This window comes from Helianthus annuus, chromosome 17 (genome assembly GCF_002127325.2).
Source record: "Helianthus annuus cultivar XRQ/B chromosome 17, HanXRQr2.0-SUNRISE, whole genome shotgun sequence".
Classification (NCBI taxonomy): Eukaryota; Viridiplantae; Streptophyta; class Magnoliopsida; order Asterales; family Asteraceae; genus Helianthus; species Helianthus annuus.
In genome coordinates this window covers 107,038,424-107,054,632 of record NC_035449.2, presented here as the reverse complement: position 1 = coordinate 107,054,632, position 16,209 = coordinate 107,038,424, and the positions used below count along the sequence as shown (strand labels likewise).

At 35.6% G+C, this 16,209-nt stretch overlaps 1 protein-coding gene across 1 annotated transcript; it reads left to right on the top strand.

Moving 5' to 3' along the window:
• Positions 1–1,363: 1,363 nt before the first annotated feature.
• On the top strand, positions 1,364–14,922 carry LOC110921498 (lysine histidine transporter-like 8). The gene is made up of 5 exons (XM_022165831.2): positions 1,364–1,830; positions 5,781–5,917; positions 5,976–6,406; positions 14,152–14,283; positions 14,383–14,922. The coding sequence occupies exons 1-5, from the start codon at positions 1,403–1,405 to the stop codon at positions 14,872–14,874; spliced, it is 1,620 nt and encodes a 539-aa protein (XP_022021523.1). The 5' UTR covers positions 1,364–1,402; the 3' UTR covers positions 14,875–14,922.
• Positions 14,923–16,209: the final 1,287 nt, after the last annotated feature.

Below are 16,209 nucleotides of genomic sequence, written 5' to 3'. Positions count from 1 at the left end.
GACTATATATATAACTCTTTCTCACCTTCTTCTCTTTACTCCTGACTGTTCTCTATAGCTACCACCAATCGCTGCACCACAACCACCGCTACACCAACCATTGCCAACACTGACCACCGCTACACCAACCGCTACCGCCCTCCCAACCATCTCTGACAACAACCACCACCACCACGGCCTACCACCACCCCTTCGAACCCGACCTAATGCCACCCAAACTAAAAAATTTGAACCCGATTTAGGCTATTTTCAATCAATAAGAAGCAAAATTTCAGTTTTGGTTCTTGAGGGATTTAGGATTTTTTGGTTTTTGAGTCTGGTCATTGAGGGATTTGGGGGTTTCTGGTTTTTGGGTTGACTGGGGGAATTTACGGATTCTTCGGTTGTTTAGATGATTTGGGAAATTTGGTTGTTAGTTGATTTGGGAATTTATATCTAGGTTGATTGTTATATCTAGGTTGATTGACACATCATCAAGTTATACAATTCAACGACGAGCAAAAGGTTCTAGATATAAACATGGTTTCACTCTTATCCATTCAGTTATTGCATTCAGGTCATAAGGATGAACATTATCAATAATGCTAAAGTAATGAGTGAAAATAAAATATATATATTGCCTTATGAAGTATGGATTATCTTATTGAATTGGAGATGGTGGTGGTGGAAACGGTAGGAGCGAGATGAAGGGCGGTGGCAGGTAGTATGAGTGGTGGCTGGTGATGGTTGACGGGATGAAGGGCGGTGGTTGGTGGGTGTTGTTATAATATATAATATATTTTTTTCTTTTATATGTATTTTTAAAGATTAGGGTGAAAAGACAATTTTACCCTCATGTGCATTGCACATGACCAGATTTGACAGAAAAATCTAACTGGGTTAGGGCTAAAGGACAAAACGTGTATGATTTGAAAACATAAAGTACAAAACTCGTCAATTTTAAACATAAAGGACAGCGTCTGCAAATGGGTATAAAAATAAAGGACAATCCTTGCAATTCACTCTATATATATATATGTAGCCTTCCAAAAAAAAAAAAATATATATATATATATATATATATATATATATATATGTATTTGTAAATGCTAGAACACGTTAATTGAAAGTGTGTGTGTTGTAGCAGCATTAACTATACTATAAATGTCTTTTAAAAAAAAAAAAAAAAAAACTATACTATAAATGCTAGAACACGTTAATTGAAAGTATGTGTGTTGTAGCAGCATTAACTATACCAATATTTATATATGTTAGGAAGATCCATGTGTCGTGGTCAACAAATACAGCCTAAAACCTATGTGGGTAAGTAAACTAATTAAGAGGCCAGGCCAGGCCAAGCTATCTATTTGTCTTTATATTTATATCAATACTTGTAGGAACGCTAAATTGAAAAACAAAGAGCATGAAAGAGACACACGATGAAACGAGCTCCGCCCCAAGAGCAGCATCACCAGCTCCACCCCACTCAGCATCATTATCATTTAGTCAGACACCAAGACACCCACATGCCACAACTTTATCAAACACGCCGCCAGCGGTTTCTGCGCCAGTTTCGCAGTTTCTGGGGACACCGGACCGCCCTGTCACAGTGCCGGCTAGCGGTGCCCGAACGCCTATTAGGTCTAGAAATATAACTCCCAAATTCTTAACACCTTTAGCAAGCCCCCTTAGAAAGGCACTACACCTCACCAAGCTAGACCCACATGATGCCTGGCTGCCCATCACACAATCAAGAAATGGAAACGCTTACTATGCTGCCTTCCATACACTTTGTTCTGGAATTGGCATTCAAGCACTTATTCTTCCTTTCGCCTTCACTTTTCTTGGCTGGTAACTAGTCTTTTTCTTTTCTTTCTACTTTTATATTAAAATCTTTTATTTTATTAACCGTGTTTATATAAATACTTTTATGTCAACACATTATTTAAAAAGAAATAAAACCACAAAGTATTTTCAAAAGACTACCCACATATTGTAAATATAACAGAATTTGGTTAAAAATAATAAGTTAATCAACACGGTGGAATGCTATTAATACTCTTTCAAGAGACACGGTGTGGTCGTAAGGTGGATCATCTCTGTCCAAGAGATGGAAGGTTCACCCAGAGGCGTCTTTAAGAATTCACGTACCCTGTTCGAGCTCGAAAAACCGTGCCTTCCGTAATGTTTTATTATTATTTTAAAAAAATCAAATTAGTATTGGGCTCAGTAAACCTAATGCCAAGTGGGGTAAATTCTAAACCATAAAAATGAAATTGGTATGTGTTTACTATTTAAATATATATATATATATATATATATATAGGGGAAGGTTCAAATGAAAACCACTAGTTATTGTGAAAACTAGAAAACTAACTAAAACCCACTAAAAAGGAGGGGGGGAAAGACTTTTAATGAAGGAGGGGTAAAATTGGAACAAAAAATATATAACTTTTCAAACATTTCTCATTTCTCCATACGTTATCATTTTAAAACAAAAATGGCACCATAAGATCACAAATTTTCTTATCTTTCATTCAAGTATATTCGAGCATATTTTTTATGACATAAAAAAAGATTTATGGTGTCGTCTTGTTTTCAATACTATTATTATAGTAATGCACATGTGCAATATAACATGTACTACAATGTGCATTACATGCTTAAAATTAGCTTTTTGATTCTAGTTTAGCTTTTAGGGTTAGTTTTTTTGGAGGTTTATGATTAGGATTAGGTTTTTGGGTGGGGGGGGGGGGGGGAGGGGGTTTAGGTTTTTGGGGGGTGGGGGTGGGGGGGTTATGTTTTTTTCGGGTTTATGTTTAGGGTTTAGTTTTAGGTTTTCGGGAGGGTGGGGGGTGGGGGGTTTAGGTTTTTTTTTTTTTTTTTTTTTTTTTTGGGGGGGGGGTTAGGCTTTTGGTGGGAGAGTGAATTTAGGTTTTTTTTTTTGTTTGGGGGGGGGGGGGTTAGGTTTTTGGGGGGTGTCGGTGGGGGGTGGGTTAAGTGGTTTAGGCTTTCCGTATTAGTGCACATGTGCCGTACAACCAATTTTTTTTTTTTTGAAATTTTTTTTCCATATATAAAAAGTAGCGATTTTTCTAAAAAAAATTGTAAAAAAAAAAAAAAATTTTGTATGTTTTTTAGGTTTTTTTAGCCTTTTTTAGTTAGTTTTCGAGTTTTCACAATAAAAGTGGTTTTCATTTGAACCATCCCCTATATATATATATATATATATATATATATATATATATATATCGATTTTTTTTTAAATCGTGTGCCTCTCGAAATCTAGGGCCTTGTGCGGAGGTCCTCCCCGCACACCATTATAGCCGCCTATGGGTTCACCTACAAGGTACAATGTTGTAAAACAAGATTTAGGAGATCGAATAACGGATACAAGGTAGGTTGTGGATGCGATTTTCTTCAATTCCGCCTACTTATTAGGATTCGATCAAACTCGGTGACCCTCGGCTAGAATCGGGTATAGTTGGTCAACTAATGCGAAGTTTGACTTTCATTTTCATAGAATTAATATCGTTTTTGAAATACTTACTGATATTCATGTATTTTCTTATAAATATTAGTAAACTTATGATATTTAACATATATAATTACGGAAAACTAGTTTCTTTATAACTTATCATGTCCGAGTACTCCCTGGATACTCTCCGTCTAAACTTAGTACTCGCAACTCTCTAGCAGAACGCCCTGAAAACACCTAGCAACTTTCGCAACCATGACAAGGTGCATATGAGTTTTTAGAAGTTGGTTAGTTGCCATTAAACACACTACTAATAACTTATTTTGACTCAAAGCAGGATGATGTTAGGTGTAATAATCGATACAGTTATTTACTTATTTAAAACATATATACATTAATAAAAAATTAATAACAATTAAATTACACGTGAAATTGTGTTTACTTTTTCTTTTAGAACAACAAACTCACACACTCATTATTCATAATCTTAAAGCTAGAAATATTTATTCAAGTACTAAAACTCCCACCAAATAGAAAGAAACACCATGATCTACTCTAGGTTGGAGCGTATTAACTAGATTTAACACAAGTGGATGTGTGTTTTCAACTTTTCTATTTTTTAAATCACAAAATAAGCGTAATCTAGTTTATTATTTACAGTAATAATTGAATACATTAAGAATAATAATTGAATACATAAGAAAAGTATAGATTTTCGTATTCCAAGTTCACATTTTAAATAGAAGTTGATCAACGAGACGTCAGAGTCACCTCGAGATTTTTGTATTCCCGACCTGTAGAGCTCCACTTCGAGATTTTTCTACTTTTAGGTAGTTTAAGAAAATAATAAGTGTTTATATGCACTTTTTTGGTTTCTAGGCAACCCGTTATGAGGAAGGGGATTCAAAATCCACTTCTTGAGCGAACAAACTAAACAATACTGATCTTCTTTTCTATTTCTTTGGTAATTTATTTAAAATATAATTAGTGGCGGAGTTCGAACGAAAACTCAGTGAGGCCGGACTCTCAAACCTTACATCGGTGAGAGCCGGACTCTTAAAAATATCCAATATTTTACACTAACAAAGCAAATTTTCGGTAAAATTAACACTACGAGTAAAAAATCGGTGAGAGCCAGGTAAAAGCTTCGCCCATGCGTATAATTTTTTTTTTTTTTAGTATTTAACAGTTAAAAAACAAATAAGTACACAATTTTGTTTTTTTTTTTGTTTTTTTTTTAATATAATTTTTTTTAAAACTAAGTTTTTCTTTTTTAAATAATGTATTGTTTATATTCACAAGAAATACTTAGAACTCGGCTTATAACAAAGCTTAAATGGTAGTGTTGTAGAGAATGAAATTCAAAAAAATTGTGCATTTTGAATCCACTTTTTTTTTTTTTTTTTTTCTTAAGTTAAAAGTTGTAGGTTGTTAGGCTAACCGGTATGGTTGTCCACAAAAGCCTCCTTTACAACGCTCGTCACTACATTCAATAGAGCCCTTAAGTGTTACTAGAAAATAAAAGTAAGATAAAATCGAGGTTGCTACTGCAAGAGGTAGGCTTTGAGTCTGCTTCCTCAACACGTGATAAAAAGGGATTGTCTAGAAAACTTAACACTTTTAAAACATTCTATAAATAAACCTTTTTTAAAGCTCCAACAAATAAAAAAAAAGGAAATTGGCCTGTAATAATCTCACCTAGACCTTATTGGCCACTAATAATCTCACCTCAGAATATTCCCCCCACTAGTCCCACCTTTCACCAATTTTTCCTACAATGTTCCCCCGTTAAAAAAACTTAATGGAGTTAAGTTTTTTTCCAAATTACAAACAAATTTTTAGGGCTTTTGATTATAATGACGATACAAGTCCACTGATGTAAAATTTGCCTCGAAATGCTGCTCCAAACGATGAAAACGGCGCTTCAATTCGGGTCTTTAAATTTCCAATTAACCAAAATCAAGTCACTTGGAGCACCATTTCGAAGTAAGTTTTATATCAATGGACTCGTATCATCGTTCTGATCAAAAGCCCTAAAAATCTGTTTGTAATTTGGAAAAAAACTTAACTGCGTTAAGTTTTTTTAACGGGGGACCACTGTAGGAAAAATAGGTGAAAGGTGGGACTGGTGAGGGGAATATTCTGAGGTGGGATTATTAATGGCCAATAAAGTCTAGTTGGGATTACTACAGGCCAATTCCCCTAAAAAAATTAGGTCCATCTCTATATGTACAACTTATTTATGAATTAAAACCTATGAACGGTAATTGGTTTTGGATGTATTGTTGTAAAAAAAACAAATATAAATTTTTCAATGTTACAGGATATGGGGTATAATATCGTTAATTTTAGCGTTCATATGGCAACTCTACACTCTATACTTGTTAGTGAACCTCCATGAATCAATAGAAACTGGTGTCCGATACAGCAGATACATGCAATTGGCAAATGCAGCCTTTGGTAAGCAATTCAACTCTTTTGGACTAGTAAAGTTCTGGATTATAACCTTGTATTTCAGGTGAAAGATTAGGCAACACCCTAGCCAAAGTACAAATTATGTATCTCTCCCAAGGAACTTGCATAGCACTAATCATCATTGGTGGATCTACCTCAAAATTGTTCATGCAAATCGTGTGTCGTGATTCATCATGCAAAGCGGAGACGTTGACGACAACAGAATGGTACTTGGTGTTCACATGTGGAGCAATTCTCCTTTCTCAGTTGCCAAACTTGAACTCGATTGCTGGGGTTTCAATGGTTGGCGCATTCACTGCTGTCGGGTATTGTACACTTATATGGGTGGTATCAGTGGCTAAAGGTAAAGTATCGAACGTGTCTTATGACACGATTAAGGCTACATCGGAAATTTCTAGTGTTTTTAACATTTTCAACGCCCTTGGTATCGTTGGTTTCGCATTTAGAGGACACAATCTTATACTTGAAATACAGGTAATTATTTTTTTTAACTACTGTTATTTGGACACTCGTGATAAATAAGATGTATATAAATTAGTTATTGAAAACTCCTACTTTCTTAGATTGTTTTCTATTTGATCCTTCTCCTATATGTATGTGTGTGTGTATATATATCTATCTATATATATATATATATAGGGAGAAGATCATGCGAGAACCACCTCTTATTGTGAGAACCGTTAGAACCATTTATGAACCACAATTTATAGCGAGAACCAGTGTGAACACAACCAAAACTATTTAAAAAACTTAAAAACACATAATTTTTTTGTTAAAAAAAATCCATTAAAATTGCAACTTGTTATTAATATTTTTTTTGAATTTTTTTATACAATGTCACGATTTAACTGTAAAAAGTAAAAATAAAACATATTTAGCATTTAGTTTTTGGGTTTAGCTTTAGGGTTTAGTTTTTCGCATTTAGATTGGATGGGGGTGGGGTGGGAGTTTAAGCTTTTGTGGGGGGGGGGGGGGGGTGAGGGTGGGGGATTCGTTTTTTTAGGTTTTTAGGGGTAGGGTGTTAGGTTTTTAGTGGGGTATAGTTTATTTTGGTTGTGTTCACATTGGTTCTCATGATATATATATATATATATATATACACACACACACACACACGTTTATATTATCAATCTTTTAACTATGCATATATGTACATCTATGTTTAAGGGGAAGAATTTAGTTTTAGATTTAGGGTTTAGCATTAGTATATATGAACCTTTCAATATATATATATATATATATATATATATATATATATATATATATGGGATATGTGTAAGGTTAATTGGGGAACACTAAAAAAATGGGGAACAGTGGGGAACCGACTCAAACGAACTCCGATTGGACTCATTCCAGCGGCGTTGGAACCGGCTTGTCGAACCCTAACTAGGATCTCTTAACCCTAAATCCTAAATCATAACCCCTAAACCCTAAATATATTAGGGTTTAGTTTTAGGGTTTAGCTTTAGGGTTTAGCTTTAGGGTTTAGGGTTTAGCTTTAGGGTTCATCTTTAGGGTTTAGGGTTTAGTTTTAGGTTTGGCTTTAGGTTTAGCCTTTAGGGTTTAGCTTTTAGGGTTTATAGTTTAGATTTTACGGTTTAGCTTAGGTTTTAGCCTTATTTTTTAGCTTAAGGGTTTAGAGTTTCGGAGTTAGGATTTAGGGTTTAGAGATCATAGTTAGGGTTCGACGAGCCGGTTCCAACGCCGCTAGAATGAGTCCAATCAGAGTTCGTTTGTGTCGGTTCCCCGCTGTTTCCCACTTTTTTAGTGTTCGGCAATGAACCTTCCCCTATGGGGTGTATCATGAGAAAACAACTCATCTTGATGAGAAAACTAAAAAACTACATCAAACCTCTAAAAAGTTAGGGAAGGAGGCTTTAATAAAAGAGGGGTAAAATTGGAAAAAAAATTAAACATTTCTAATTTCTCCGTAGGTTATCATTTTTTAAAAGTGGCATCATAAGATCACATTTTTTTATCTTTCATTCGAGTATATCTTTTATGACATAAAACAAAAAGATTTAAAGTGTCCTATTTTTTCAATACTACTATTTATTTCTACACATGTGCAACATTACGAAAAATCTAAACCTCCCAACCCCACCCCACCCCCCCCCCTTAACGGCCACCCCCAAATACCTAAACCCCCCAAACCCCACCCCCTCGCTCAAAAAAAAAAAAAAAAAAAAAAAAAACTATCCCCCAACCCCCTTAAAACCTAAACCCCCACCCGTCCCTAAAAAAACTAAAACTAAACTTAAACCCCTCGAAAACTTATTCCCCCCCCCCCTATAAAAAAAATAACCCCCCCCCCACTTAAAAACTAAACCCGAATCCTAAACCCCCCAAATACCTAAACTTGAAAGCTAAACTAAATCCAGAACCTAAACCTTAAGGCTAAATTACATGTTATGTTGCACATGTGCACTACTATAATAATAGTATTGAAAAAAGATGACATGTTAAATCTTTTGTTTGTGTTGAAAAATATGCTCGAATATACTCGAATGAAAGATAAGAAAATTTATGATCTTATGGTGTAATTTTTTTAAAAAAAATAATACCACATGAAGAAGATAGAAATGTTTGAAAAGTTGCATATTTTTTTTTTCCAATTTTGTCACTCCTTCATTAAAAGTCTCATCCCCCTCCTTTTTAGTGGTTTTGAGTGAGTTTTTTTTTTTTTTTTTTTTTCTCACATCTAAGTAGCTTTCTCATTATCATCTACCTAAATATATATATATATATATATATATATACACACACACACACATATATATGAGTTAGTTAACGTACAATTGTCCTTAACGGACGATGAGCACGTGATGAAAATATAACATGCGGATTTTAGGTTATAACATGCGGATTTTATGACTAACACCTGATGTTTTATAACATGCGGATTTATGGTTTTCCACATGCGGATTTATAGTTTTTGAGGTTTATAACGTGCGGAATTCTCATCGCGTACGCTCGTACGTTAATGCCAATTGTACAATACACTTACTTTCTCTCTCTCTCTCTATATATATATATATATATATATATATATATATATATATGAAGAGAGGGAGAAAGAAATAGCCAAATTCAATTGATTTTTTACTAAAGATTATAGGAAACAATTTTGGTCTTTGATCAAATCAGTTAAATATTTAGGATTAAAACCGATTCTCTTGTTGTACATTTTTTTTATGATAATGCTTACTCGTTCCTAAGTTACATCAAATTTTATCCTAAATTACTTGTTGCTTGCGATTGAACCAAAGACCTCCCACTAAGTGATAAAAGTCTCTATTAAGTGAGATAGCCTCATATTTGTACTTTTACAAATAACTTTTATTTAATTTTTTCGTTATTATGGTTAATAATAATATAATAATAAAAATATTTTTTGATACTATTACTATTGTTATTATTGTTATTGTTAATATAAGAGAAAAATGTCTGAATAGTCCCTGTCGTTTGGTGAAATTTCACCTTTAGTCCATACTTTTTTAAAATTACATCTATAGTCTCAAACGTAGATGTAATTTAATTTTTAGTTTTAAGTGGATGTAAATTGACTAAAATACCCTTTATATTAAGAAACTAATAAATCAAACATTAAAAGGAAATTACTAATAGGTCATAGGTTCGATCCTCACAAAGGAGGTTTTCCCATATTTATTGGGTTTCCTCTTCAATTGGTGTATAGACTTTATGCCTAGTGGAGATGGATATGATTGGGTGGTTTCACTGATAGCACGATAATACTTCAGTGGTTCGTCAATGATTCAAATTTAATGTTTAAAAAGGAAATTACAAATATGAGGGACCCACCTCTACCACCTTTTTTTTGAAAGGTAAATTAAGAAACACCCGCCGACCCAAATCGGGCCAACGCACAAAACAAAAACTACATTACATATTTACAAAAGAACACCATTCCTCCCATCCTATCCCTTTATGCTTGGATCTACTCGAAAACCAAAAGAAACTTAACACCTTAACATCACTAATAATGTTCTCAATTCTAATCAAAGAATTCGAAAATCTCACGTTATTCCTAGCTCGCCATAAACTCCAACATGTAACCATGATAATACCTTGGACCGCTTCTTTTTTCCTCCCCGAAACGTTGAGGCTCTTGAAAACCACGAACAAATCTTGCAGCGAGAAAGCGAATATGCTTGGAATCTTACACCAAGTACTAATATGATTCCATACAATGGCAGCCGATATACAAGAGATAAAAATGTGTTCCGCTGTCTCTTCACTCTCTCTACAGGACGAACACAAAGAGTCTTCGACATGAACGTTTCTTCTCATAAGAGCTTCCACCGTCGGGATACTATTCAAACCGGACCTCCACACATGGATGTTACACTTCGCGGGAACCCACTTACACCATTCTAATATGAAACAAGGCTCCTGATTGTCTTCAGATTTTAATAATGTTTTTACGGATTTGACTGAGAAGCATCCTTCCGAATCCGCAGCCCACTTCCAACTATCCCTGTTCGGTGTTATCTGCAGGTCATTAAGGAGCACAGCAAGAAGGCCGAGGCTGTCCAACAGCTCCGTCGACTCCAGCGGAGATCGCCAGCTCCAACCAATGACCTGCATTCCTCCCTGAACCGAGATCCTTTCCGCAACCTTGCATTTCTTTTTCGATTCCAAACGGAATAAATCCGGAAACTTATATTTAAGAGTTCATCCGTGAGCCAAGTATCAAGCCAATATAACACATCTTCCCCATTGCCCATTGTACCTTTCAGAAAATTTCTTAATGGAACCCCTCCAACTTTGGTGTTAATGATCGACTTAGCTATATTACTCCACACCCCCGATAAAGATTTTTTGAAAGGAAAACGTTCCCAGCCTACTCTTGAACCATGGAGTGCGTCGATTACTCTTTTCCATAAGTTGTTTTTCTCTGTTTTGTAACGCCAACCCCATTTCACCTCTACCACCCTACCCCACCCTTTTCTCTCTTTCCTCTTTCTCTGTTGCACCTCTCATCTTCTTTCTTGTTTTCTATCTTTCTCAACCATACAACTCTTGAAAACAAAACTTCTTCTACTCGACTTTTGTTAAACCATAACTAAAGGCAGAGGAAGGGGTTTTGTTATTTCGACGAAGTGGTTTTGTGGGTGGATAATGGTGAAGAAGGTGGTGGTTCCAGTTAGAGATGCGACGGAAGGTAGAAGGTTATAGGTCCTTGTAGAAAGTCAGATATGATGGTCGTTTGAGTTGATGTTTGGTCTAGAGGTGGTCAGTTGGGTGAGAAGTAGGTGGTTCGGTCATGTGGCGACAGGTTGAACCGGTGTTCGTGGTTGGAGGTGGTCGGGTGGGTGATGATGAGGAGGATGCAGAGGTTTACGGATGTTGAACGTCTGCAGACGGCATATGCAGATCCGGCCAGTCATCTGAATATCAGAATCCTGTCAAATCGACTCGCTATTGTCGTCATCTGAACATTTGCATTGGTTTAAATATTATAATTATAACTTGTAACAAAAATTTATCTCATCCTCCGATCGATTAAACTTGCACAATATTGACAAAATCACATTAACATTGCTTAAATTGTTGTTCAATCGTTTTCAATTTAAAACATTTTTGTGGGTTTTGTTGAGAATCGGAAATTCATGAAACTGTTGTTCAAGTGTGGGTTGCGGTGACAGGAGACGGTAGAGGCGAGGTTAAATGTGTGGTGGCGATGATGGGGTTGGACCACTCGATGTGGGCGTGGGTTTGTTGCGTTTAGGCCTTTCCACGCCGCGCACACCACAACGGGCACGGTGTGGACCTTAGCGTTGTAGTGGGGGCGAGTCAATTTTCATCGGCGTAGGGCTTCAAATCGTGTGGACGTGTCACATTTCTACAGGTCGTGGGACGTAGCCGTTGGGTGCAATGGTTAAATTGCTTTTTTTTTTTTTTTACTTTTTAAAATTTAATAACACCTCCCATATAAATCACCCTATTTCTAACATTTTTTCAAACTTTCTCATGTGCTCTCAACTTTCTACCATTTTTTACAATATACCTCCCAACCTACAAAAAAATAGCAACAATTCCTTGGATTGAAGAAGAAGATATCACGTTATACTAGTCGTGGGTCGGAGCGCTTAGCCACTACACGCCGCGTAATTGCTCAAATGGTCCGTTTTAGGGGAGAATTTTCTAACACTTATGTGTCCATAGGGCTGACACCACCTGCACTGTGGATGCGCTTTGTTCATGTTTTAGGACTATTCGTTTGGATAGTAAAAGATTCGAGACGGTGCACACCGCGGTGGAAAATGCGGGTGGTGACCTTGGGGAGGACGATATCATAAAAGTCGCCCTCATAAACTTCAGACACGACTACAATCGTGAATTTAAACACGTTTCGACATGACAGATTATTATATTTTTTATTTAATAATTTTAATTTTAATTATGTAATCTTTTTTTAATCTTATTTCGTGTATTTTTTTTCATTTTTAAATTATGTACTGTTTAACTATTAATGTTATTTGTTTAATTACTATCAATGTTTTTTTTTAAATAAAAAGTTTTTAAATATAATTTAACAATAAAAAAACTATGTCACGTTTTGAATAACGCCACATTTCCATGCCCCATTCCACACCTTCCGTTTTCGCTCCACGCCCCGTTTCTAATGCGTGCTTACATGTCGTCCACATGTCGCATAACGCCCTATTTGCAAGCCCCTCCACACCGTATAGTTTAGATGTATAGTCGCAGTGTAGGAGGGGTATGTACATGAAAAAGAATCATGTTTCTTTTATTCGTTTTTATATTAACAGTATTTTAGTCAATTCACACTTACTTAACACCAAGAACTAACCCCCGTTCACGTTAGGGACTATCCGAGAAACGAGCATACAAACGTCAAGGACTATAGGTAGGGCTGTAAACGAACCTAATGTTCAGCGAACAGTTTGTGAACCGTTCAGCGGGAAGCTCGTTTATGTCTATTCAATTAGCTTACGAACGAACATGAACAAAAAAATTCGTTCGGTTAGCTCAGCGAGCAAACATGAACAAATGTATCGTTCGTTCGACTGCGTTTGTGAACGTTCGGTTACGTTCGTTTGATTATACTAAAGGAATAATAAACCTTTTATCTAAACTTATTAGAAACTTGAAACATTGTTTATTTCTAAGTTAGCAAATCTTTGGATATTCAAGACATATTTTGGGATAATATGTCTAAGTTAGTTAAACTTTGAATAGTTATGTCTAAGTTAGTTAAACTTATGGGAGCGAAGTACAAGAGAATGAAGAAAGTCAGACGCTTTCTAGAGCTGTGGGATATTCATGAAGGCGTGATGCTTAACGACGATGGCTAGTTTGTTTATGATTGGTGTCTAGGTTGTTTTGTCTAGATTTTTGTCTAGTGGGTATTGTATTGTGTGCTAGTTGGCTCGTTTTTCTGGTGTTACTTTCATGGGGGGGTTGTCCCATGTTAGAACTAGTATGGGCTTTCCATACTACTTGTTTTTCTGTTTTTGTGAATATATAGAATCACCGGGGTAACCATTTACCAAAAAAAAAGTTAGTTAAACTTAATTCATTGTTTGATGGTTGTAGTAGACTTCTTGTGTTTTGATTTATCATTTGATGATTGTACTTAACTACTTATGTCCAATGTTTAAGGTTAACATTGTTTTTATTTGTTTTTTTTTTCAAGTTAAATGTTCGTTTATGTTCGTTTTTATTCGTTTGTGTTCGAGATCGATGCTCACGAACTGTTCTGAACAACTAAATTTCCTTAACGAACGAGCATGAACATGAACTTATGTTCGGTAGCGTTCGCGAACATGTTAATTTCCTTAATGAATGAACATGAACATGGCCTTGTTCGTGTTCGTTCGGTTCAATTAGAGCCCTAACTATAGGTGTAATTTTAGAAAGGTGAAGACTAAAGACGAAATTTCACCAAACCACAGGGACTTTTAGTTTGCTTAATATAACAATGATGATAATATAATCATTGTTATAAACACGGGGTAAATAGGCATTTTCAACTATTTAACATATATATACGTATGCATTAGAATTCAAACCCCTATTTGCATTGCTATAACTTTGATGTAAAGACTAGGTTACAAATGATCCTGTCAAGACACGGTTTCAATCAAAGTCGCCAAGCCTGGATTGATGTTAATTAGGTCTTTTAAAACATATTTTTTATGATTCGAAGTAATCTTATAATTTCAATGTAGGCTACAATGCCGTCGAGTGAGAAACATCCATCTCGAATTCCAATGTGGAAGGGTGTTAAAGCTTCGTATATTGTTATAGCTATGTGCTTGTTCCCCCTTGCAATTAGTGGCTTTTGGGCTTATGGCAATCTAGTAAGTTTTGGTAGTGGTATATACCATTTTTCAGGTAATATAACAAATTTTAACGATGTAAATAACTATTTTTTTTGTCTTTGTTTTTGTAATTATAAGATTCCTTCAAATGGAATGTTGGTGGCATTGCTAATGTTCCATGCTACGGATCTAGCCAAGTCTATGCAAGGGCTAGTAAGCTTACTTGTTATCATCAATAGCCTTACTTCATTCCAAATATATGGGATGCCAATATTTGATGAGATGGAGTCAATGTTTGTGATAAGGTTCAAGAAGCCGTGCCCATGGTGGCTCAGGGTGATCATGCGAGCTTTATTTGGGTTCATATCATTCTTTTTTGCAGTCGCATTTCCTTTCATGGGAGCGGTGGCTGGTTTGGTTGGAGGGATTGCTTTGCCTGTCACACTAGCATACCCATGCTTCATGTGGCTAAGGGTTAAAAAACCAAAACCTTATAGTCTCTCCTGGTGCTTAAATTGGGGACTAGGTGTTTTGGGAATGGTACTAAGTCTTATGGTGGTCATCGGAGGGCTTTATACAGTTTTTAGCACCGGTATAAAAGTTCAGTTTTTTAAACCGCAGTTAATGTAATGGATTTATCATTCGAATTTATTTTTATGTTCATTACGTTACATTATCCATGAACGACACCAACAATTAGTTATATAAGTGGTTGTTATTTGGTTATAGGCAATTAACCTACGACATACGCGCACTGCCATGTTATTTAGTAATGTTTATTGGATGGATTATTACATTTAGGAAAGTGGCATTGGGTTTAAGATTTAGGGCATTCAACACCAAGCATATACCGATTGTTAGCGATGGAGGTTTTCTATGATTCGCTGGTGATCGTTGTCACAACTCCTGACCCCTCTTTGGGTGGGTGCCGTGACAGATACGATTGGTACTGGTGTTTATCAAAATTATCACAGCGGAAATATTTATTAGGGCCGGGTGTCAGGAAAAATATCAGAGTTTTCAAAACACTGAAATTTTCATTTCATAAGTTGTGGGATAAAACCTGTATTTCCATAAAGGATTTTCCATGGGATAAACCCTTGATTACAAAACATGTTTTATTCAGCTTTACATAGCCACTTATTTAAGCTCGAGTGCTTCATAGCACTTTTTCTTCTCTTCACAATAAATCATCTGAAATGCGTTTTAAAACATTTGATCAGTGGAAATACTGGTGATGTGACATCTGTGCCACCACGACCATCATACAAGTACGAATCCAATGAAATCACGTGTTTCAATTTTGGAATTTGTACAAATACTTGTGACCTTTGCACATATCAATTCTTGTTCGTTTCGAGCTCTAAATCGCTTTCTGGAAAGTTATACATGAACTGATGCATAAACGTAATCATTTTAACACGACAAACACTCCAAAACAGTGACATAGGCTTAACATACCTTAAATAACCTTTACATAACTTAGAAATAAGTTTTGGAGGGTTTGGTGTGTCGAAATCAAGTTTATTCGATCGCAGGGACTATTTGCATCAAACTGCAAAAGTATACCGAATCGAATAGTAACGTACCTTCTGAAACTTGATCATAAGTTAAACATACCTTAAATATCCTTAACATAGCTTAGAAATAGGCTTTGAGGGGTTCGGCATGCGAAAATAAACTTATTGATCAATCAGGGACTAAAAGCATCAAAAAGTGCATAAGTTTGCATTTACGCGCATATCTTATGTTTTGAACATATCCAGACATCCAAAATTTTTTTTTAATCATTAAAATATTTTATTTTAGTGATTGGAATGCTAAAACTTCATTCGTTTCGCAATTTGGATCGTTTTCGCGTCCGTTACGATTTCCGTCGTAATTAACCGAACAACGTAACTGTACAGCCAAACGAACCGACATCCGTGACATTTCTGAGCATATTTCAAGTTCCTTATGTTTTAA

Coding starts and splice junctions, on each gene's coding strand:
- LOC110921498 (XM_022165831.2), top strand. CDS start 1,403: ATGAAAGAGACACACGATGAAACGAGCTCCGCCCCAAGAGCAGCATCA. Junction 5,918..5,975: donor ATTGGCAAATGCAGCCTTTG/GTAAGCAATTCA, acceptor CTTGTATTTCAG/GTGAAAGATTAGGCAACACC. Junction 6,407..14,151: donor ATCTTATACTTGAAATACAG/GTAATTATTTTT, acceptor ATTTCAATGTAG/GCTACAATGCCGTCGAGTGA.